General features: G+C 48.4%; 8 protein-coding genes across 8 annotated transcripts; 5 read left to right on the top strand and 3 right to left on the bottom strand.

Annotated features, from left to right (window-relative positions):
* Nucleotides 1-1,197: 1,197 nt before the first annotated feature.
* On the bottom strand, nt 1,198-1,471 carry F9C07_1259 (uncharacterized protein; the record flags this gene model as incomplete). The annotated part of the gene is made up of 2 exons (XM_071507859.1): nt 1,198-1,364; nt 1,438-1,471. The coding sequence occupies 2 exons, from the start codon at nt 1,469-1,471 to the stop codon at nt 1,198-1,200; spliced, it is 201 nt and encodes a 66-aa protein (XP_071365808.1).
* Nucleotides 1,472-2,355: 884 nt separating this feature from the next.
* Nucleotides 2,356-3,917, top strand: F9C07_1258 (putative GPI anchor biosynthesis protein Gwt1; the record flags this gene model as incomplete). Its single annotated transcript, XM_041284056.1, has 2 exons — nt 2,356-2,451; nt 2,511-3,917. 2 exons carry the CDS (start codon nt 2,356-2,358, stop codon nt 3,915-3,917), a joined length of 1,503 nt encoding a protein of 500 aa, XP_041140717.1.
* Nucleotides 3,918-4,181: 264 nt separating this feature from the next.
* F9C07_1257 (putative N-acylethanolamine amidohydrolase) lies at nt 4,182-6,195 on the top strand (the record flags this gene model as incomplete). Its single annotated transcript, XM_071507856.1, has 3 exons — nt 4,182-4,306; nt 4,426-5,012; nt 5,069-6,195. The coding sequence occupies 3 exons, from the start codon at nt 4,182-4,184 to the stop codon at nt 6,193-6,195; spliced, it is 1,839 nt and encodes a 612-aa protein (XP_071365807.1).
* Nucleotides 6,196-6,765: 570 nt separating this feature from the next.
* On the bottom strand, nt 6,766-8,728 carry pdeL (putative camp-specific phosphodiesterase; the record flags this gene model as incomplete). Its single annotated transcript, XM_041288300.2, has 3 exons — nt 8,431-8,728; nt 7,544-8,229; nt 6,766-7,489 (listed from the first exon to the last, which is right to left on the bottom strand). Exons 1-3 carry the CDS (start codon nt 8,596-8,598, stop codon nt 6,766-6,768), a joined length of 1,578 nt encoding a protein of 525 aa, XP_041140719.2. The 5' UTR covers nt 8,599-8,728.
* Nucleotides 8,729-11,073: 2,345 nt separating this feature from the next.
* Nucleotides 11,074-12,750, bottom strand: F9C07_1255 (SPRY domain-containing protein; the record flags this gene model as incomplete). Its single annotated transcript, XM_041288329.1, has 3 exons — nt 11,074-11,837; nt 11,909-12,214; nt 12,294-12,750. 3 exons carry the CDS (start codon nt 12,748-12,750, stop codon nt 11,074-11,076), a joined length of 1,527 nt encoding a protein of 508 aa, XP_041140720.1.
* Nucleotides 12,751-13,168: 418 nt separating this feature from the next.
* F9C07_1087316 (putative metallopeptidase) lies at nt 13,169-15,764 on the top strand. Its single transcript, XM_041288320.2, has 2 exons — nt 13,169-13,707; nt 13,815-15,764. The coding sequence occupies exons 1-2, from the start codon at nt 13,587-13,589 to the stop codon at nt 15,194-15,196; spliced, it is 1,503 nt and encodes a 500-aa protein (XP_041140721.2). The 5' UTR covers nt 13,169-13,586; the 3' UTR covers nt 15,197-15,764.
* Nucleotides 15,765-17,413: 1,649 nt separating this feature from the next.
* Nucleotides 17,414-17,854, top strand: F9C07_1253 (uncharacterized protein; the record flags this gene model as incomplete). The annotated part of the gene is made up of 2 exons (XM_071507847.1): nt 17,414-17,760; nt 17,824-17,854. The coding sequence occupies 2 exons, from the start codon at nt 17,414-17,416 to the stop codon at nt 17,852-17,854; spliced, it is 378 nt and encodes a 125-aa protein (XP_071365806.1).
* Nucleotides 17,855-19,068: 1,214 nt separating this feature from the next.
* F9C07_1252 (molecular chaperone) lies at nt 19,069-21,487 on the top strand (the record flags this gene model as incomplete). Its single annotated transcript, XM_071507846.1, has 6 exons — nt 19,069-19,098; nt 19,162-19,246; nt 19,322-19,548; nt 19,610-20,267; nt 20,328-21,260; nt 21,330-21,487. 6 exons carry the CDS (start codon nt 19,069-19,071, stop codon nt 21,485-21,487), a joined length of 2,091 nt encoding a protein of 696 aa, XP_071365805.1.
* Between the last annotated feature and the right edge of the window lie 844 nt (nt 21,488-22,331).

Genomic DNA, 22,331 nt, shown 5'->3' with positions numbered 1-22,331 from the left:
TACAGACAGAATCTATCAACAGGTGGACCCTAGGAACCCCAGGCCACATGGTGAGACTGGCTAAATCCTCCAAGAAAATCCAGAGCCACAGGAAACTTCGATATTGTTTCGACCGATGAAATTTACCGGCATTTGAAACATTGAGAACCGTAATGGACGGTTCAGTTCTTGCACCCCCTGCGCAAAAAGGAAGGAGTCTGCCATATTTCGTGCGTAAGGGTTTCCCACACTGGAGCCCACTTGCCCACTTGCCCACTTGCCCACGAGGCGTGGAATGCATCCGAAACGATCATCTGCCCTTTATTTGAAAAGAGCGAGTGATTCCTGGGATCTGCCGGTCTTGGCGATTGCCAGATGAACGAGAAGCTCTTTGGTCAATCAACGAATCGTACGTCATCCATCTTAGCGCCACGAGCCGGATCACTTTCCTATGCCCAACATGGAAGGCCGTATCCAAACTGGAGCGTGGGTGTAGCCCTCTCGGATCTTGGACGGAGCCCTTGAAACCATGGGTGGTGCTGACCACGAGGCAGGTAGATCGACTCCACATGCGAATGGGCTCGTTCAAGACTAACTACGATTCGTTGGGCCGAAGCGGAAAAGATTCGGAGGGTCCATAAAGGTTGCCCAGCTTATCGAGAAGCGGCAGAAGTTTGTTGGACCAACAAGATCCCGAGAGTTAAGTTAATAAGAAATCGCCATTAGTACTGGGGAGAATGACCAAGGGATGGGGGGAAACGAAGGGGTGGTCAATAAAAAAAAAGAAAAAGAAATTCCGAATTTCTCTTTTTGGGTGCGGCGCAGTCAACAGGAGGCCTAATTGATGCATGACGCATCCACAAGTGTCCCTATGACGGTTAGTAGTCTAGAATTCATAATCGATGGAGTACATTAAGAGATCCCACCTTTTTCTTTTTTTCCTTTTTTTTTATTTATTTTTTTTAGAGGCCCCCCTTTTTCCCACAATCCCGTTCGGTTATTTGAAATCTCCGAATCATTGTCCCCGAGACCAACTGCTGAAATCTCCTTTACGGAGTATATGTCACATATGACGTATAAAAGCGAGGTAAAAACATTGTTGGGTTCCCCGATATTATGCCCCAGAGTGCGCAAGTGAAGTTGGTCTAAACAATAGCATGCAGTGGATGGTGTACTAATGCCGTGTGTAGTGGGCCCCTATCGTTGCTGCACAACATTTTAGAATAGCCTAACAGTATCTGCGCTATTTTGTTGGCGAAAGTGGTCGTTTACATTCCTGGAAATCGACGATGATCGACTTCGCGGAGTCCGGAATCGATAGATGGTTTTGTATGACAGATATGGATATTTTGAGAAGCCTCCCTGTTTCAAATTTAATCCTGCCTCTAATCTCATGGTTTATTAACGTTAGTCACTATTTCTGACCATAAAAAAGCAAGGGTAGCGTCGCTCCCGTACCAATCATTGACCATCCTCCACGCAACTGGTTCATGGTAAGTTGGGTCTGGGACGCAGGCTCCAAGCCTAGTGTTGAACTAGAGAATCTTCCTCCATTCAATGGTTGACACTTTCCATGGTCAAAGTCCTATGGACTGTTGTCCAGTCTCGGATCTTAGAATCTCGTGTCTCTTACGTAGACAGAGTGTGTAGCCAGCCAGCTATATGCCCTATGGTATGCGACTTCGGATTTCAAAGGAGGAAACTAAAAATAAATAAAAACAAAAACAAAAACAAACCCGACGTTGGTGGACACGAGTCATGAGTTGATGCTAAAGGGAAAGTTAAGTACGAGAGGGGTCTTTAAGTTAGTTTCCTTCCGCTTCACCCCTTGGCCTTCTTTTCCCGATCCTTTCCATACCATCAAATGCCGACTTGACGGGATATACTTCTGGGATGGTGTCCATGCAAGAATTAATTGAGCAACGTGGCCTTTGTTTCAAGAAGAGGATGCCAGCGAGTCAGTTTAGCTATGGCTCTTGCCAGCGTTTGAGAGGCTGGCTTGTTCAAGGAAAGCAACAGGGAATTGCGTGGAAGTTGGCAGAAGATGACTGATCGATCAATTGCGGGCAGTGAACAATTGCCATTTGAAGGGAAAAGCAACTGGTGTAATGAATTACCATACGCCGTAACAATGGACAGCCCCGCATGCCCCTGCCAATATTGCTACCTGTGTACCGTACAGTAACATACAGGCATATGCTTTGATGCACTCCGATTGCAAGTTGTCATCATCTTATCCGATAGCTTTTCCCCCTCGAATGTGCAGCTTCTCGTTTGGTATGGGCCGACTGATGACGAGATTAAATCCAAATCTCCAGAACTGAATCGAATCGAGGAGGCCACTAGAAGGAAGCTTTAACGCATAGGCTCAGAAACATGGATTCGAGTTATAAAGCTCGAAAAGAGGCGTTCGTGTCGAATCTCGCAGGTGGAAGCATCCTGGAGATCAACGCTGTCACCCTCGTTGCTCCTGTGAGTGGCGCTCTTGACCTTGCTCTACTGCACCTCGGCTAATACACTTAACCAACCAGACCTCCGTTCTTCTCTGGTCGGTGCTCCAGTCTCGTCTTTCCTTCTTCATCCCCTATGGTGCGCTAGCATTAGTCACCGACTTCTTCCTGAACGTGTTGCCCATTCTCTTTGCAACTACACTCTATTCATCTGCGCCATGGACCCTAAATATCCTCCTAGCCCTTCCGGCTCTCATACTACTTTTCACTTCGACGCCTTCCCGCACGCAACAGAAAGCTAAACCTCCGCGCCCATCAGCCGCAGCTAAGAAGAATACCCCAAAGCATGCATCTGACTCGCCCGAACCATTGCCCGTTCACCCGTTTCTCACAACATATCGTGCCGCCATGATGGTCATTACTTGCGTTGCTATCTTAGCGGTTGACTTTCGCATCTTCCCTCGGCGGTTCGCGAAGGCTGAGAACTGGGGCACATCGCTCATGGATCTTGGGGTTGGATCATTTGTATTTTCGAGCGGAGTGGTCTCTGCTCGCTCGATTCTTAAAGGTCGAAACAGTCATTCTAAGAAGGCTGGTCTGTGGCAGAGGCTGGCAGCCTCCGCACGACATTCAATCCCTTTGCTCGTGCTTGGATTGGTCCGGTTATATAGCGTCAAAGGTCTCGACTATGCAGAACATGTAACGGAGTACGGAGTGCACTGGAACTTCTTCTTCACATTGGGCCTCCTGCCCCCATTTGTGGAGATCTTCGACGCCCTAGCTGCAATTATTCCATCCTACGAGATCTTGTCCCTGGGTATTGTGGTCCTGTATCAGGTAGCCCTGGAATCGACAGACCTTAAGAGTTACATTCTTGTCTCTCCCCGTGGGCCGGATCTGCTTTCTAAAAACCGGGAAGGTGTTTTCTCCTTTCTTGGATACCTTGCGATCTTCCTTACTGGGCGTGCGATTGGCATCAGAATCATCCCGCGCGGAACGTCGGCGTCACGGTCACCTCAACAAGCCAGAAAGAGTGTGCTTATAAGCCTGGGACTGCAAACTCTGGTTTGGACAACTCTTTTCGTGTTTAATTCCACGCATGCTATGGGTTTGGGGGCCGGAATCCCAGTTTCGCGCCGTCTAGCAAATATGCCTTATGTGCTCTGGGTATCTGCCTTCAACAATGCTCAACTCTTCCTTTTCTGTCTCCTCGAGAGTACTTTCTTTCCCTCTATCCACCGGGAAACTGGCAAGGACGGTGAACTCGAACGGACATCATTTGCGACAAGCCGCATTATGACAGCCTTCAACAAGAACGGACTAGCATTGTTTCTCGTAGCAAACCTCCTCACGGGAGCTGTGAATCTGAGCGTCCCCACACTCGATGTCACCACTGCGCATGCCATGGTAGTCTTGATCGCATATGTGGCCATGATAACCGGCGTCGCACTGGCATTGGACAGAGCTAACATCAAGCTCAGCCTGTGAAATTATAGAATTGCCTATCTAATAAATGTGTAGAATAATAATGGACATATGTACAGTACGAACTTTAAAGTATAAATAAATGCATCAATAGAGCCGATCAGTGAGTGATCTTATGATGTGACACTGTGGCTTGGCGCTGGACCACATGCTGAACCGCGGTCCATTGATTGATCAAACAAAATGATTTAAACCCATCACTGCTACTCCGTACCCTTTCCCACGTTCCTCTCTGCGTTAGGGTCGAGAAATCGCCCACATCTTACAATGAGTTCCCAACCGCAGTTCATCCACTATCCCGAGACCCGCGAAGGGCCGTCCGTCCCCTACAGGAATGAAGACCAATCGATCCCCGTCTTTCGCGGCCTCCCTCTAGCTATCGGAGCTACACTGTAAGCTTTATATCAACCAAAGATTTCTCCCAACTTTAAAATAACGATAAGAAAAAGAAGGGGCAAAAATGATATGGATCGCGAAAACGAGATTTCAACTAACGTTTAATCCCAATCAGCATTCACAATGTGAACTTCATCCAAAGTTACTTCTGGCGCAATGCCGGTTTCGACATCATCCACGATATCCCTCATTTAAAGCAGTACCCTGCTCGCTACGATCCTACCGTTATTCCCATTCTCGAGAATAAGCCTGAAATTCCCTCGTCCCCGGCTGAACTCCCCATCCCAAGTCAGAGGAGAAACGGGCCATCGGGTTACTATACCTCGGCCGATTATCATGCGCTGTATAAATCCGGCGAATTGAAACCCCTTGCCGTGGCCGAAACGTTGATGCCACTAATCCGTCGGGATGCCGAAACTCCCGGTAAGCACTCCGTTGCATTCCTAGATTCGCAGGTCGAGCGGGTTCGTGCTGCGGCGGAGGCGTCGACAAAGAGATACAAGGATGGGAAACCGCTGGGTCCGCTGGACGGAATACCGGTTGTCGTGAAAGATGAAGTGCATATTGAAGGGTATCGACGGACCCTAGGGAGTAAATTGGATTTCACCGGCGAGTTCACGGGGACGTCATGGTGTGTGAAGAAGTGGGAAGAGGCCGGCGCAATCATAGTCGGGAAGACAACCATGCACGAATTGGGTCTGGGTAAGCCGTGTCTACAATATCGCTACCGATGTAAATGAGCAACATTGCCAACTCAGACAACACAGATACGAACAACAACAATCCCAATCACGGAACGCCCCGCAACCCTCATAACCGCAATTACTACTGCGGCGGCTCGTCCGGCGGGTCCGGCTACGCCGTCGGCGCAGGCCTGGCGCCCATCGCCCTGGGCGCAGACGGCGGAGGCTCAATCCGGATCCCCTCATCCTTCTGCGGAATCTGGGGTCTAAAGCCATCACATGGCCGTATTAGCGGCACGCCAACCGTATCCCTCGCGCAAACGGTCGGCGTCTACGGCCCAATGGCAGCCAGCATCGACGATCTAGCCCTCGCATACCGCATCATGGCGGCGCCAGCACCCGCAGAGCAAGACCCATCGTCCGCATCTTTTCCCGATCCCCTCACCACCCTGCAAGTCTGGTCCTCCAAACCGCGCACTAAAACTATCGGCATCGCCCGTGACTGGATCGACCGCGCTGAGCCTCCTGTTCGCGCCGTCTTCGACCGAGCCCTTGACTTCTACCGCAAACAAGGCTACGAAGTCATCGACATCACAATCCCTTACCTCCCCGAAGGCCAGCGCGCCCACATCCTTACCATCATGACAGAAATCGCCTCGGGCCTCACCCCCGACCAGGTCGGCAAGCTATCGGCCCCCAACAAGGTCCTCGTCTCCATGGGCATGTGGCAGATCTCCGGCCAGGATTTTCTCGCCTCACAGCGCCTCCGCAGCATCATCATGTCCCATCTCGCCTATTTGTTCGGGAAACACCCGGGCCTTCTCATCCTCACCCCCACTACGCCCATCCCCGGCTGGAGGATCAACGGCGAGGCGGACCTTTCGCGCGGCTTGTCGGATGGGAAGTCCTCCGTGCGCAATATGGAGTACGTGTGGTTGGCTAATTTCACCGGTTGTCCGGCTATCAACTGTCCTGCGGGATATGTGCAGGATACTCGTGTGCCCGTTGGTTTGATGGCTATGGGTGAATGGGGTACTGAGGAGGATCTTATTGCTTTTGCTAGAGACGGTGAGGCCATTCTGGATCTCTCTGAGAATCAGTTGGCTACTAAAGAGCATTTGGGTGAGCAGTCGACGGGTCTGAGAATTCCTTACGGTGAAGGGTCGCTGTGGGAAGATGTAATTGCTTCCGCGAGACAGTAAACCGTAGGTAAGTTCGATTGATGTTTATAGTTTGTCTTCTTGTTCTATACTTAGCACCGTAGTTGGTTGTTATAATGATTTTTGGAATACCTCGTCGATGGCATCGCTTGCTCGACGAAAAGGCGTTGGTACCGCCACTAAAGTTTTGGTATCATTGTTGTACTTGTTGAAAATATAGACATCTGAACATGAGTATGGACAGCAGAGGAAACTAAAAACAGTCAAAGGCTGTTTATACATTGTGCTCGATGTTCAGCCGTGAAAGAATGTTTCGTAACATTTCGTAACATACATAGATAGAGCATCAAGGAAAGCAAAGTAAATGTATGTACATCGTTGAAGATACATAAGGTTTGCAACGTTGAAACTTGGAAGATGGGCTCAGCCCTATGTCAAAAACAATGCGCGTGACACCAGGATCGCAGAACAATCAGTCTCCGCGTAGGGAAAGCCTCCTGATATGATGGGGAACATACAGGAACATTCTTATAGCACAGTCCTGGGTCACATAGTTCGTATAGAGTACATGAGACTCAGAAAGCCAGATAGAAACTGCGTCGGTCTGTCGCGTTAGATTTGAACACTCTCGCCACGTTTGGGGGCATGGAATTCGCATCCTAGATTAGCAGCCTGCGCCTGGTCTCGAAGTTGTGTCACGATCGTATCACTTGGACACGGGCCACCATCCATGTCTTCCTTAATGTGAATGAGATAAACCTTTAAGTGAATCAAGGGTGCCTCATGTGGCCAGTTAGACTCCGCATCCAGTGTTCCTGTAGCTCCAGTACCAGAAGGCTCAGTAGAACTGCCGGCCACTACCTGGGGGGCGCTGGTAATAGCCGTTGTAGAAGACCCAGGAAGCACGTCTTGTGACCGCCGAGTCTTAGGGCTCGTTGGCTGCGAACCTGCGGGTGTCTCTCTGCTAGGGCGTTTGCGTTTGCCAATCCCCGAGCTGCTTGGGTATTTGGCCTTTATAACTTCGCTAGCCAGCACCTTGAGTTCTGCAATTAAGTGTCGGGGGCAAAGATGGCCGTACAAGGACTCATCCTCCACATCATCAGTATAAGAGCATTCGATGAAGATCGCGCGTAGCTTCCCTGAGGCTATACGAGGAGCTGCCGCCTCCCAAACACGCTTGTTGCGGGGCTCGACTGAGATCGAATCGGGTTCAACGTCACCGAAAATGATAATCTCGCGGCCCGAGTGTTGTTCGCGTATGAAAAATGCAGAGCTTTCAACGCTCATCCAGGTATCTCGCGGGTTTGAGGGTCTAGGCATAGCCGGAGACATATACCTGTAGAATTCGTTCATTTAGTGCTACGAGCAACTTCCGAAGGACCAAACTTACCCCGGCTCTTCTTGAGTCAAAGAGATAGCAGCTCTTGAAGCCGAACGCATCATGAATGGATCACCCAGGTACATTGCATTACTTAACGAGCGCCGCATCTCAGCTTCGGGGGCATAGTGTCTCCTAGTACACCCATGACTGACGCCAAAACATCTGTAGTACAAGCCCTCACAAGCCCGGGTATAGCCTCTCGTTTCATCTCGGCCCATCCTTAGGTTGCCTCCCTCTTGCAAACGTTGATAGGTGATCAGACCTGCGCCACCGTCTTCGTCTGAGAGGTTAGGCCAGATCACTTCGTTGAAAATATGAGTCTTGATGGCGGAGATGACAGAAGGTAGTGCAGCCACTGTCTTGGGGCCGTTTGTTGCCTCTAGGATTGGTGAGTTCATGGCAAATCCTGAGAAATGGTCTAAGTGCGGATGTGTGACCAAGATGGTTCCAATGACTTCTCGCAGGATGTGTGCTGCATTCGCTGGAGCAGTCTGAAAAGGTAGAGGCATTTCGGTAAACGGGCCAGTCTGAACTATCATCTCGTCCATGTCGTTGTATGTTTCTAGGATATGAATTATTCCACTGAGTAGGGTCCCCGCATCGACGGCAATCACGGTATCTGGTCTCCAGCTGGTTGATGTCGACCGGACTAGAAGCCCCGTGACTCGATCCTCCCGTGGGCCTCCTGTTGGACCCTGTTGGGAAAAGTTAGCAATCAACGTATCTGTCGAAGTCCGAGAGTTGTATGACACCGCGGCAAAGATGGAGCACCGAGAGTGGTTTAGGCAGGAGCCACAAGACCCTGTCCTTCGGATACGAAACCCTCATGCGGATCGGGACAAAGAGGTGATTTAGGGAAAGGGAATTGTTATACGTGAAATAGAGGCTAGACTCACCAAGACAATTACTTGTAAATCTCCTTTGCCAGGCTCTGGGGGTCTCCCAAACGGACCCGTTGTAAGAGCTTCAACGTTGAGCTCTGGGTCTGCAATATCCTGCTTTGTTTTCACCCTTCCTTTTCCTCTCCCCGAAGCCCTTTTGGTTCGTGACTGGTTCATTTTCATCTGTATGTAACCAAGAAAACAAATTCGTTTTTCTGCAGTAAACAGATATGGAGAACAAGCATCTAATCGGGGTAGGTACCGAATATTAAATGTGGTACTTTTGTAGGTGTTGATCAGTTTACTTTTTTTTGGATAAAAGAGAACGAGAGAGCGCGCGCAAAGGCGACTGCGACGTTCACAGTTAAAGGAAGATTAGAAGTTAATATAGTCTGCCCGTCATCCGGTCGAAAACTATCTCATTGCTTCTGCTCGTCAGAAATATAGCGAAATGGCAGACCTCCCGCGGTTTCGCGTCGCACGCGATTTCGCAATTAGAGTGCGGCAAGGAGTTGCGCAATGGTTCTGCAGGTCCTCAGGGTGTAGTCTGGCTGAGTGCAGGACTGGCGGAATAATTCGAGCACTAGCGAATGGTTGTGAGATCTCCCGTCGCGACATGTAGCGATGATAACGATGATCATTGCTAAAGACTCACCGACAAAGAGCTTCGAGAACCGAAGAAGCCAGGTCAATGCGTCCACGGATTGAATACAATTGCCTTCGGTAGAATTTCTACTTTCCACAGAATCTCCGACAAGGCTTGTACTACGCAAGCTAGAACTTATTTTAGGGCAGGAATTGCTTTTCCCCCCGATTCGGAGTTCGCGAGCGGAAGTGATGTGGCTGGTAATCTGCGATCGGGGAACCACGATTAACGGATAGTCCAACAAGAAACGACGAAGCAAGTTATAATGATAAATCGGCAAAGTATACCGCCTGCATATATTACCTTCTTTAAGTTACTTCGAGAAGTAGCGGGAAACCCCAGCCAGTTCAAAAGGGGGGTAAAGAGTGGTGCCGCGCACTTCGAGTTGGCGAACGATGGGACAAGAAGAAATAAGATCAGGAACGAAAGGAACAGCTTTCATTCAGCCTCAGCTCGCTGTGGCTCTTTGTTTTCTTTCTTTCTTTCTTTCTTTTTTTTTTTTCCCCTTTTGCTTTCCCCCTCACATGAGCAAAAGGTGGGTAAGCAGAGGCCCATCCTTTCATTTAAACCGATGGGGAATAAAGTTAGCACAGTAGCAACAACAGCTCTCGAATGTAACCGTGCGAGCTGAAAGGAAATGAATGGTTGGATGACGTCGACTAACCGTCTCCAGTTGCGGCACGAAAGCCGATTATTCCCTGAAACTCGGTGATCGATCTGAGATTGTGGGGAAATTCATTGCTCGACATAATCCATCTGACCCACTTTTCCCTTTTTGTTTTGCTTTTTTTTTCTGCCCTACGAGCTGAGTATGTGGAGTACTCGTACTATAATACTATTCGGTGTAGGATAGTAGCGGTGTTGGTGGGAAGTAGCGAGCTTGTGCTCCCTCTTACATTTAGGAGCCGGGTACTAATCAATGAACGCATGTACTAATTTGCAAAAAGACAAGAGAGTCACTTGGCCCTAGACTTATTCAAAGGAACATGGTACAAACAAAGGATTCTTACGGCAAAATGTGGTCCCCCTCTCCTCCTCTCTCGCCATCGGAGGAATAAAGATATGTACTGGGCGGAATTGAATGACAATCCCTTTAACCCTCAAGAGGGCATTGTGATAAGGTCGAGTTGAGGTACTGTAATAGTGTCCCATTTGCCATGTGGGATCTAATAATAGCACCAGCAAATCGAAACTCATCATTTCGATATCATCGACAGACATTCACCACGTTATCCCTAGAGGCAGCTAGCTGATCAACGTTCTATGATTACCGAGTACCCCAAATAAAGTTGTATCATTACGGCCAGCATTAAATGCTCAGAAGCGTGCGGCAGGGAGGTCTCTCTTTTACGAAACTGAAGAAACATGTAGTCAATATATAATGAAGCATGAGAGGCTACCAAGTCCGATAGCAGATATAAACATCCATAGATTGACAGTGAAAGGTCATCTGCGGTTCTGCGACTACATGTACAGGCAGACAAGAGTAGATGTGAGTATAGATGCCGTCAAGAAAGAGCAATGTTTGTGGTTGGGCTAGTTCGAGCGTCACCCCATGCACAGCATAGAGTCATTCCGTTGCACGTACTTCTCAAAGGAAAAGCAAAAGAGGATATCATTTGACAGGTCTGAAATGTCGAACCCTTCCAGAGGTAAGCAGATTCCTAAAACGCCTTGGGTTGAGCTGCAAGCTTGCCCAGAACGTTGGTGGTGGTGTTATTTCTCCTCAAAAGTATGTTGATCTGAAGAGACATATAAAGCAAAGCACAAAGAGCCAATCCCTATATACGTTATTTATTTCGTGTCATTGCCACATCCGGGTGGCATAAAACCCATAGAAAGCCCCAACCGCAATAATCCCATCCATTGGAACGCCAACCGTGGCCGCTAAAATCGATTAACAGAGAGGAAGCCAGCATATTCGATGGCTCGAAAACCATATACACACATCATAGGGGGTGTTGCTAATAACGGAATGAAACAGAAAACTTGAGTTGTACGCTTCGGCTGAATTAGTTGTTTCCACTCGGACGCGAAGGATTGCCATCCCGGTTGCCGACAGCCGCATCATAGCTAGGTATCGGTGGTTGATTTTGGCGCGGTAGATCTTCACTACCTCTTCGGCTGCTATCGGGGCTCGAGTATTCCGGTGGAGGAGCCAGGTCGATATCTTGGGTATTCAATAGTGGAGTATGCTCCCCATCGCCAACATTTATGCGGCTTGAGCCTTCTCCGGCATCTTCGTTTGAAGGAATGTGAGCGAGCTGGGCGAGGGAAATATCCGTCGGGGACCGGACCGGACCGGGGCTGGCTGATGGTGCGATTCTGACAGTGGAGCTCGTACGTGCATTGTTGGCATCCTGATAAACCCGCTGGGAAATTTGAGCAGCACTCTCGCGACCGGACTCCAGCAGAATGCTACCCTGCTCGCTACCATACGGTGGCGGGGGGGCCAAACTACCGGTCATTGGCGCCAACCCCCATTTCTTGACGTTGGCCTCGATAAACACAAAGCCCATTTGACCAAAGTTGACATGAACTGTGCAGGGCCCATTTGCCCCGATAGTGGGGAAGAAGTTTTGTGCTTTCTGGCCATGAACCACATCTTCCAGTTTCTTGCCATTCCGAGTGAAGAATATCGTACCTGAGCGAGGCCGATAACCGACGCCGATCACATCGCCTTGCGAAAGCGGAGGGCCATATGGTGTTGGTGTGAAAGGCTGATTATATCTCCGGTGACCTGTGGTTTGGTATGCTACCGAGGCTCTATGATATCCTACGAAGAAACAGTGACATTAGCGTTTGGCACATACCAGGAATCACCCACCTAAGTGATGCTAAGCCTACCTGGTAACCGGAACAAAGGATATGGCTTAGTGGTCATGCCAATACTGATGAGAGTATTTTCGGGCTTATCGTATATCTTTGCTTCCCAATAGTAAACATCGTTCTGTTTCGGAACAGGTAAATTTGTTTGCACACTGCATTCGGAATCGTAGAACTCAATCTCTGTGCGGGCCTCGACAAAGCAGTTGGCGATTTCCAGCTCCGGTTGAAACTCCCATGCTGAAACGCCCTTTTCTTGGATCGCGAGGAACTGGGAGAGAGAAATATCGGTTTGCATCGATTCGGGCGGGTTGGCTTCGATGAATGCTAGGATGCCGCAGATTAGCGATAAATGATTCTATCACATCGAGTCCTTAGATCTAGTCGCCAACGAGTAGAAACTCACCCTTTGCCCTCAGATACTCGGACCGCGACAAATCATCCATGGCCTCTAAAGCCTCAGTCTCCTCGCGCAAGAACGCTTGCTCATCATCATATTCACCCGGGCGCCCAATGCGGTCCAGAATAATTCTACCACGTTGAGTATACTTGAAAAAGAAGAATATCGCAAGAACAAGCACTGCAACTGCTGCAGATCCGAAGGCTGAGAGGACGCCGATCAAGATACCCTTGCCGGTAGAACCCGAAGAATTGCCACTGGCGCTGACCAGGCCACCATCTTGACTTGGAGAGGACATTGCCAACAGGACATGTTCAATATTGGATGCCACTCGTTGAGGATCGGTGGTCGCATAGCGAGACTGCGAGGCTGGTGACGTTGTCGGACCGCTTATCACGGAAGTGGTGAGGGTCGAGGGAGCACCCCATAGGGCACTGAGCCCCGATGCCTCAGATCCCCGCATTGTTCATTGACTGGTTTGAAACTCGACGTCAAATTTAAGCTAGTATAGAAAATGTTGAGAAGAACACGAAGAGAGAGAAATAAACGACAGCGATCAAAGTGGATGGAAATGAAGGGGCGGAAGGAAGAGGGTATAATGATGAGATGAGAAGATGAGTTGGTGAGATGACAGTACAGGAACAGCGAAGTTAACAGTCCAGATTCGCCGCCATGTGGGGAGGCGCAGCGACGCTTCCGGACAATTGCGTTCGGATAACGAATGTGTTGGTTTAACGTCCTGTATTACAAAGAACTGATTGGGACCATAGCTGCTTGTCTTTCATAAAATATCCTGTCGCCAATTTCAGAGATTGGAATTCTCTATGCTTATACCCCATGAATGCAAGGCTAAGAAAAGGGGTGTGAGTTTTGATAGTTATTCTACCACTCCTTGGAGCCCTGCCTACACTTCTAATTCCTCCCGACCAAGAAAATCTAAGTACTGTATGGTTATTACAAGGAGGATGACCCTGCGTCCAGTACAATGGACAGATACATACACACAGTACCGTACCTGGATATTTAGAATACTACGAGAGGTGGTTGTGACTACTACTACGTAGTAAAGACCATCACAAAGTGCAGTCAAAATACCGGATGTACGATACCGTATCAGTAGGTGTACCCGACCTCAACTTAGCCGCCTCCAAATTAAAATAAACCAGCTGAGCGATGATACATATCTCTTTGCTCCTGCGTTGCCTTCTCTTATTCTCCCTATTCTCGCGGTCTCTTGCAGCCCCTTGGCTTCTCATGTAGATATATAACTCTTGCTCCTTTCCACACCCCTTCGTAGATATGCGTTCACACATATCTCCAAGTATGCGTGTCTCAGAGCCATCTGACGTTGTCATCCGTTCTGACGATACCTGCCATATCCACCTTACTTGGTCAGGTAGCGAGTGCGATAAATATCCAGGTACGCAAAGGAGCTGAATCCTCTGGATTCATCCCCTCCATCCCTTTCTTTCCAGCGCCTAGAGTAACCTTGATGGCTTTTGGAGGCTGACAGACGGCGGTCCGCAGCAAAGCAACATGCGCGTAAGGTGGCCATGAAATTGGGGGTGTCCTCGGGCCTTATCTACCTTGTCGGTCAGCCCACGGTCAATTGGGGCGACTCAGACCAACCACAGCCTTTTCGACAGAGACGATACTTCTACTACCTCAGTGGAATAGATGAGCCGGATTGTTACCTGACCTACGATATTCAAGCGGATTTGTTAACGTTATACGTCCCGGACTTCGACCTACGTCGTGCGGTATGGATGGGACCGACGCTAACTATCGAGGAGGCTCATAAACAATCCGACGTGGACCGTGTCAATTTTTTTGCTGCCTTACAACATGATCTTGAGTGGTGGACAACAAAGAACAAGGGGACCCGTCCGATATATGTTCTGCATGATAGCCAACAGCCACTGATACCATCAAAGCGCCTCTGGCTAGATAATGAACGGCTACTTCCTGCCATGAATGCAGCTCGGGTCATAAAGGATGAATATGAGCTGCGGATGATACGCCAGGCAAATTATATATCTGGCCTGGCACATCGCAAAATACTTGAAGATATTCACCGCATGTCCACAGAGGCGGAAATTGAGAGTTCGTTCTTAGCGACCTGCGTCTCCCACGGTGCCAAGAATCAGTCATATGCGATCATTGCTGGCTCGGGAGAGAACGCGGCTGTCCTTCATTACGTTAAAAATAACGAGCCTCTTGATGGAAGACAGCTGGTCTGTCTAGATGCCGGGGCAGAGTGGAGATGCTATGCAAGTGACGTGACCCGTACAATTCCCCTGTGGACAGACTGGCCTAGTGAACGTGCAAGGAACATTTACCGTGTAGTCGAGGAGATGCAGGAAGAATGTATTAGACGCATCCGAAAAGGCGTGCGATTTCGAGATCTGCAGCTGCTTGCACATGACATTGCGATTAAAGGGTTGCAGAAACTCGACATACTCACAAACGACTGCACAAGTGCCATCTACGAATCCGGGGCATCTGCTGTTTTCTTTCCTCATGGTCTGGGTCATCATGTTGGCCTCGAGGTCCACGATGTCTCCAAAAGGCCTATCACAGCTTTGGATGGGAATCAAGCTAATTGGGGTAACCATAACTTCGTACCGCTTCTTACCGACAGCAGTTGGTCCGTACCATTATTGGACGAGGGCATGGTAGTAACCATTGAACCGGGCATCTACTTCAATAGACTCGCCCTATTGAATGCGCAGAACCAGCCATTGGCGAAATACATTAACTTCGATGAGGCTGAGAAGTACATTCCTATTGGCGGCGTCCGCATTGAGGACGACATTTTAGTTACCGCTAAGGGGTACGAGAACCTGACGACTGCACCAAAGGGTGAGGAAATGTTGGAGATCATCCGTCGCGGGATCGACAATTCTTAATCTCATTCGCATATACTCCAGGTGGAGTCGTCACTGTCATTTTGTGGTTTCAACTCCTGTACTTTCGGGTCAATGATCTTGGATAATTTGGAGCAGGGCATTCTAGACTCGTAAAAGACGAACTATCAAGAGATTACGGTTATGGAGTCCTCTAAGGAGGAGTACAGTAGTTAAGTGGCGCCCTTCTAGTCCCGTCTCCCTTTTCTGGGGCTTTTCCTAGGCGCCACCTCTTCAACCATCTCTGTCATATCCACACCACTTTTACCTAGATTGACAATAGTAATAATTTATACCCGCCGTCTAGAAGGCTTTTCACTCTGCTGATCGAAACGACCACCACGGTGCACCACCGCACAGAACGATTCGCCAAGAACCCCCATAGTATTCTTCGCCAAAGATTCCTTTACATTCCCACAAAGCCAACAAACTAAAATCTTTAGACCGACAGTGCCCAATTATTGTCTCGACCCGGTGGTCTTCAAATAGTCACTAATAATGATCTACCTGGCGTTTGAGACAACCATGTCTTACCATGAGTGTGAAGCCACTGAGGACAAATGAAAAAGAAGGGAGCCAACGTGGGAAGGGAAAGATACAAAAGAATTCCGGACGTAGTACCACGACCCAAAAAACCCAGCAGACAATACAACAGTTGTTCAATGAGACAAACAGAATATTCCATGTGCTCTGAAAATTTTTCAGGTGTGCCTACACAAGTGGACCACTGACGCATGCACAAACAAGTGTCAAATGATGATAGCTTCCCAGTTAGTCGAGTTTGAGGTACTCCGTAGGTACGGACCTAATGATGGACCTGGTCAGCCCACTCGAAACGTGCATGAGACTAGCTAAAGCTCCCCAATAGTAAAGCTCTACTCCGTACCTCGTCTAGCTTTGGGTACTTTTGTGCGTACCTTCGGGTCCAAACTAAACAGCTACTACTATGAAAAGGAGGTGGTACCCAGTCCAGCAACACCCAACACGCCAGCAAGAAAATAAACCGGAATGATGAAAACCCCAGCCTGATACCTAACCCTCTTGCCTTGGCAGGTTAGAGCAGATCTTCAACATTTCGCTTTTGTATTACCTACCTTGAGACACGATCGATTTCCATTCCTATGATATCATTGCGGTCATGCCGCGAAATCCGTTGATGGATGATGAGGGCAGACTTGGGATGTTCTATGGTGTTCTTCTGACTAAATCATGTTCCCTGTTATGGAAAATTACGCTCGGTATCAAAACTGTAAGCGCGCCGATCGGTCCGTACGGCATCCCTCCTTTCTGTCAGGTTTTAGGCACGGGGCTGCGGCATCGGCCTTGTATGGTATTGTCAGCAGGCAATTTCTGAAGAATCGGCACGAGAATTGCCGTCATGCCACGACTGAATTTTTATTGTTTTTTATTTTTGCTGCCTTCCTAAATCTTCTTAGTGTGGCTGTCTAACGTCTCCTGATCGGGATCTACGCAACTTGCATATGGACCCTTGCTATTTGCTTGCGACGGAGCCGTACTCCGGACTCCGAATATTTTTTTGTAGATGAGAAATTATACCTCCTCTGGTACGGCGTACAATGAGCCATTAACGACGATTGGCTGTAAATACCTCAATGATTATTATTCTTGAATTTTTTGTTACTTTGGCATCAGATCTTGCGTGACAATTGAGTTGAGCATGTCTTTGACTTGCTCTCTGAGGACATTGACGGTAGGATGACTCAAGAGCACGCAAGAACCGAATCCGCTACGCCATTCCAGATTTTGATGAGGCCATTTTTCACCATACTAAGGGCACGTTAGGTATTTTTGCTTCTAGACTACAGAGTGTGGAGATGGTACACCCGAAGTAGGGGCTTGCTGTGGATCCCCCGTCCCGGATGATGAGATTTTTCTTCCCTTTTTAACTCCGGCTCCATTTTCGGCCCTAGTGAGTCACACCACTGGAGCCAGCACACTCCATTGTAGTCATTGATGCTATATAACGTAGCTGATGCTAGATGTCTACTGATTTGGCCTTTTTAATTCCTTCCCCTACCTCATCTCATCCTTCCCAGGGGGTGATGGTCACTCCCTCATTACGACTTTATAACGTTCCCCTCCCAAAAGTTCTGATATTTCCTCCTTGCTTGCTTGCTTTCTCGTCAATCCCGGGTGTCGCAGAAGAAAAAGAAAACCATCGGAAGGACCGTCCTCGTCGCTCGCTTAGGTGGATAGAGAATGGGACAAAGGCATAACAGACGTCGCACACGCCCACGATCTCGAAACCGCAGCGCTAATCACTCTCCCATTGAGCTGCCTCCATATAACGTCAACTACACTCGCAGTCCAGCTGTTCTAAAAACGACCCCTGCCGCCTGCGATTCACTCGACTCCATCTCAATACCCTTCGCCCCGACCTGGCATTATGGGTATACAACATGGCAGAAGCGTGACCGCACGTTGCGGCTAGAGGCCTTACGGCTGGAGGCTGAGCAATGTCGTCTTTTTGGTGGTGAACCGGGAGATGACGTCGGACTTTGCTATCGTATGCTCGAATACTTCGGTGGACTTGATTATATCGACTCGTGAGTTACCCATGTCCTAATATCTGTATCTCTTAGATTTTCTCCTCTAACTAGCTTTATTAGCTCACAGAGTCCGAGACTACTACCTGGGTGAAGGGCAACTCAAGATCAAAAGCCTTACCGCCATCAGCGCCCATATCACCATATTTGGAATGTTGGAATCAAATGAAAATTCTCCACATCCAGAGCCGATATCCGGACAGACTATCCTGCAGGAAAAGAAAAACCCTCTTGATAGCAGGAAATCACCAACATGAAAATAGTCGGGATCACCAGTTCCGTGGGAAAACCAAGTTTACGACTTGTAGCAATGAAGATATCTCTTCCTGCGCACGGCAGGAAGGGTATTGGATTGGTCCCTTACGACTTGGCCACGAGTTCCTGGTCCAGAAGATGACTACGTCTGTCACGTCGAGAACCGAGGGTTCTTCTGATCGGTGGGTTGAGTTCGCATCTGACCGTGTGTTGATGCTTGAAATCCCCACTGAGCAGGAGGGCTCCTGAAGTATCTCCGCCGCATTCTTTGTCAGATTCCCTGCCCCAACTGTTACACGATCCACCATGCTGTTCGAAACCAACGATATAGAGAGGAGAACATCACTGAGATAAGACGTTTCCTCCCATATCCAGTCGTCCGTTCCATTAAACCCGAATTTGGGTTCGTCCATGGAAAAAAGAAATGAGGCTCAAACCTCGTTATGACTCATGAGCTGATTTTTGTGTTCACCGGAGGAATAGAGCCATCTAGCGCGATGAATGAATTTTGATGATCTGTCATGTATAAAATTAATAGAGGTGTACTTTGTATATCATAATGACCATGTATCTCTGAAACATGCTGCAAAAAGCTCACTGTAGGTTGTAGTCCTCATACTAGAAAGGGTAAAGAATAATTAAGTCTACCTTTAGCGCTGGAGTCTTAGTGCCTGGTCAAGACTGGCTTGCCAGCCTTATTTTTGTGGCGACGACAGCACCCTTACGCCAAGCCATGTTTGGAAGGCGGTGTGGGTTATGACCGCCCCGTAAAGGACACGGTCGATCAGATTGAAGGTTAGTACCACGGCGGATGCGATAATTATCAAGATACTACAGACGGGACAACCTTCTCTTCTGCCACTCACCCTCCTTCACCTACCCTGGAAGGGAACATGCTCCTGGGAACAGCCGCCTAATTCTACATTTGTCGCATATTGCTTTCCTACCCAGGAACCTATTTATCTCGCCGCACATTGCGTGTCTGACGGTCACACGTTGTCTTATAGTCTTGCCCATCGCGGGCGACCGTGTCTTCTGTAAATCCACTTCACCATGTCTACAGATTACACCTATGACGAACAGGTTAGCACTCAACCGTTTTCCCAAGCTCTTGGATCAAGTAGCTAACAATCATACTCATTTCAGGGTCAATTCTTCCCGTTCTTCATCCTAACCCTTACGGGTCTTGTTACATTCCCGTTAACATATAATCTTCTCAAGCCGAGCAAAGGTCAGTACCACTTTTGTTCTCATTTACGCCGATCCCATATTATCTGAATGTTTACCTTTTAAACAATTATTGCAGAACTCGAGAACACCGCCCCTCGAATAAAATCGGACTACAAGCCGGAACATGGCGATCTCATTGAGGCGCAGAAGCGTAAACGTTTACGCAAGGAGCGCAGGATTAAGCGCATCGTTACCGTTGTCTTGGGATATGCAGTTATGGCTTGGATGGTTTATTTGATTATTGTTACTGCCAGAACAGTGCCCAAGATTTGGGATCCTTATGACATCCTCGGCATCTCCAGGGTGAGCTTCTATATAAAGCCCACTCGATGGGGACTATCAACTGACTAGCTTCACATATCAGAGCGCCGATGAAAAAGCGATCTCAAGACACTACAAACGTCTATCTCTTATCTATCACCCCGACAAGATTCGGCCAGACCCCGCGAAGAATGAGACTATCGAAATGCTCAACGAGCGTTTCGTTGAGCTGACCAAGGCCTACAAAGCACTTACAGATGAGGAAGTTCGAAATAACTATATTCAATATGGCCATCCCGATGGCAAGCAAAGCTTCAGCATTGGTATTGCTTTGCCGCAATTTATTGTCACGGAGGGAAATGGGAAGTACGTTTTGCTCGTTTATGGCGGCTTGCTCGGTGTTCTTCTCCCTTACATTGTCGGTCGGTGGTGGTATGGCTCACAGCGATACACCAAGGAGAGAGTCCTCGTTGCTAGTGCAGGGAACATTTTCCGTGAATACAAGGATGGTATCACCGGGGGTGGAATCGTCGGTGCTCTTTCCTCTGGTGACGAGTTCAAGGATATGCTCAAGGGCTCGCAAGCAGAGGCTGGGCTGGCGAAGCTGGAAAAGATGGTCTTAGCAGATGATTCCTCGTTCCTCTCTTCTGCAGACCGTGAGAAGCTTAAGGAGCTGGATGATTCTACACGCCGGAAGGCGCTTGCTTTGTTGTGGGCTTACCTTGGCCGCATTGATTTAAATGATGCTACACTCAATGGAGGTAAGTTTTGCATTGATCGCAGGGACTCTACATGGTCAATGTATTAATATACCTATGCAGAAAAGTACGAGGCCGCCCCCATTGCGCTCTCTTTGAACGAAGCGTTCACAGCCATTTCTCTGGCATTCGGTAACCTTCGTCCCATTTTGGGCTCTTTCCAAGTTTCTCAGAATATAATCCAAGCCATCGCTCCGGGATCATCCCCGCTTCTCCAATTGCCTTACTTCACCGACGACATTGTCAAATCTGTTGAAGGCGATGACGCCAAAACTCACTTCAACGTTCAGAGGTTCATGAGCTTGCCTGAGGATAAGCGACACAGCCTCACAGTTGGTGCAGGCCTTTTGTCTGAGAAACAATACGCAAGCGCCATCTCTGTTGCTAAGCAGCTCCCCGCTCTCGAAGTTTCTAAAGCATTCTTTAAGGTTATGGGAGAGAAGGTTATCACGCCAAGCAGTCTCGTCCAGCTCGTTGTCAAAGCACGGTTCGTCCCTCCAGGGTATTCGAACGTTCCGGAAGTGACCCCAGCCGACCTTGAGGATGTTGACCCTGATGAGGATGATCTCGATGCTCTCATGGGTCGCAAGTCTACCAAGACCAAGAAGCTCGCCAACGGTGAGAAGGTGGAGAGCAAGGTTGAAGCCATTCAACCGCCACTAGCTCATGCACCATATCTGGCTCGTGACCACTCTCCTCGGTGGCATATTTTCTTGGCCGATCCCAAGCAGGGCAAGATGGCCGTTCCGCCATTTACATTCACAACCTTTGACAAACCCTTGTTCGATGAAGCTGGGAAGCCTACATTTAATGTCCAGACTCTCAAGATGCAGTTCCAGGCGCCCCCTCAGGTCGGAGACTTTACCTTTGTGATGCACTTGCTGTGTGACAGCTACCTCGGTCTTGACACGAAGATGGAAGTCACGCTCCACATCGATGATCCTGCCAAGGCAGCTGCGCTGGAGGAAGAGGATGATATCAGTGAGCCCGATGAAGGTATGGCTTGCTTTCTACTAGACAGCAAACCCCTATCTAGAGACCACGCTAACATACCATCAACTACAGATTCTATTGCCGGTCAAATGCAGGCCTTGAAGACCGGTCAACCCCCCAAGAAGAAGGCCAAGAAGCCAGAAGATGACTCTAGTGAGGATGAGAGTGATACAGACGGCGACGCAGGAGATACCAGTGATACCAACACCGAGACCGACGTTGACGATTAAGCGGTCCAGCGGATGGCGAAATCGGGAACAAACGGAAAAAAGTACAAAAAAAGAACATCTTAGTCAGACGATACAAGAAAGCGACGCTAGTCGAGAATAAGACGGTACAGCAGGAGATTCGGAGAGATAAGATGAGAACGACGTCTTCCTCCCTCTGGCCTTATGATATCTTCTTCTGCTTGTTTTACCACATATATTAGGTTTATTTTTTCTTACATACCTGTTAGATTATGCATTATATCAGGGAGTTATATCTTTGTCTTTCGGAGTCTTGTTACCCTTGTTGTCTGTGATTAACTTGAAAGCAAAAGTAAGGCAGGGCGTAGTTTATGTTCCCAACATGTCTTTATATCCATGTAGTCATGCCAACCAGATTGTACGAAGCCATCAACTCTGACTTTTCCTCTTCCGCATGCGGGAGCTGATGATCTTGTCGGTTGATCCTTTCATTGATAAGAATAGTATTAGAGATTCCATTAGATACCGTGATAAGGACAGGATGACTTCGTTGGCTAATAGCAGCTTGCGGTGTCATTCATACAGCCATTAAAGGCAACATGATTGAGTTCAGTTCTTGGCTAGAGCTATTTGGAAGAACAAACTGGCTAAGTAGTAGAATTTGAGACAATCAACAGATATGGTCGTAACTAGCCATGTTTCTTTCATTGTTTATGAAGATCGTAGAAATTCTTTATAGACTACCGAGGGTTCATCTTACATTGTCGTACAGTAGTAGATGACCGTAGCCTAATTTCATACTACTTTCAGCTTAAAACATATCCTTCCATAAGCCTTGTCAGAGACGAGTCAAGATTAGGGCTTTCTTCTTGATGGACTGCCTAGG

The sequence above is a fragment of the Aspergillus flavus genome, chromosome 1 (genome assembly GCF_009017415.1).
Source record: "Aspergillus flavus chromosome 1, complete sequence".
Classification (NCBI taxonomy): Eukaryota; Fungi; Ascomycota; class Eurotiomycetes; order Eurotiales; family Aspergillaceae; genus Aspergillus; species Aspergillus flavus.
The sequence above is the reverse complement of the archived record's forward strand: the minus strand, read 5'-3'. Positions and strand labels throughout refer to the sequence as shown.

Excerpts from the sequence above, each read along its gene's own strand:
- F9C07_1087316 (XM_041288320.2), top strand. The coding sequence starts at position 13,587 with ATGCGTTCACACATATCTCCAAGTATGCGTGTCTCAGAGCCATCTGAC. Across the intron at positions 13,708-13,814 it reads CGAGTGCGATAAATATCCAG|CAAAGCAACATGCGCGTAAG; the intron begins GTACGCAAAGGA and ends GGCGGTCCGCAG.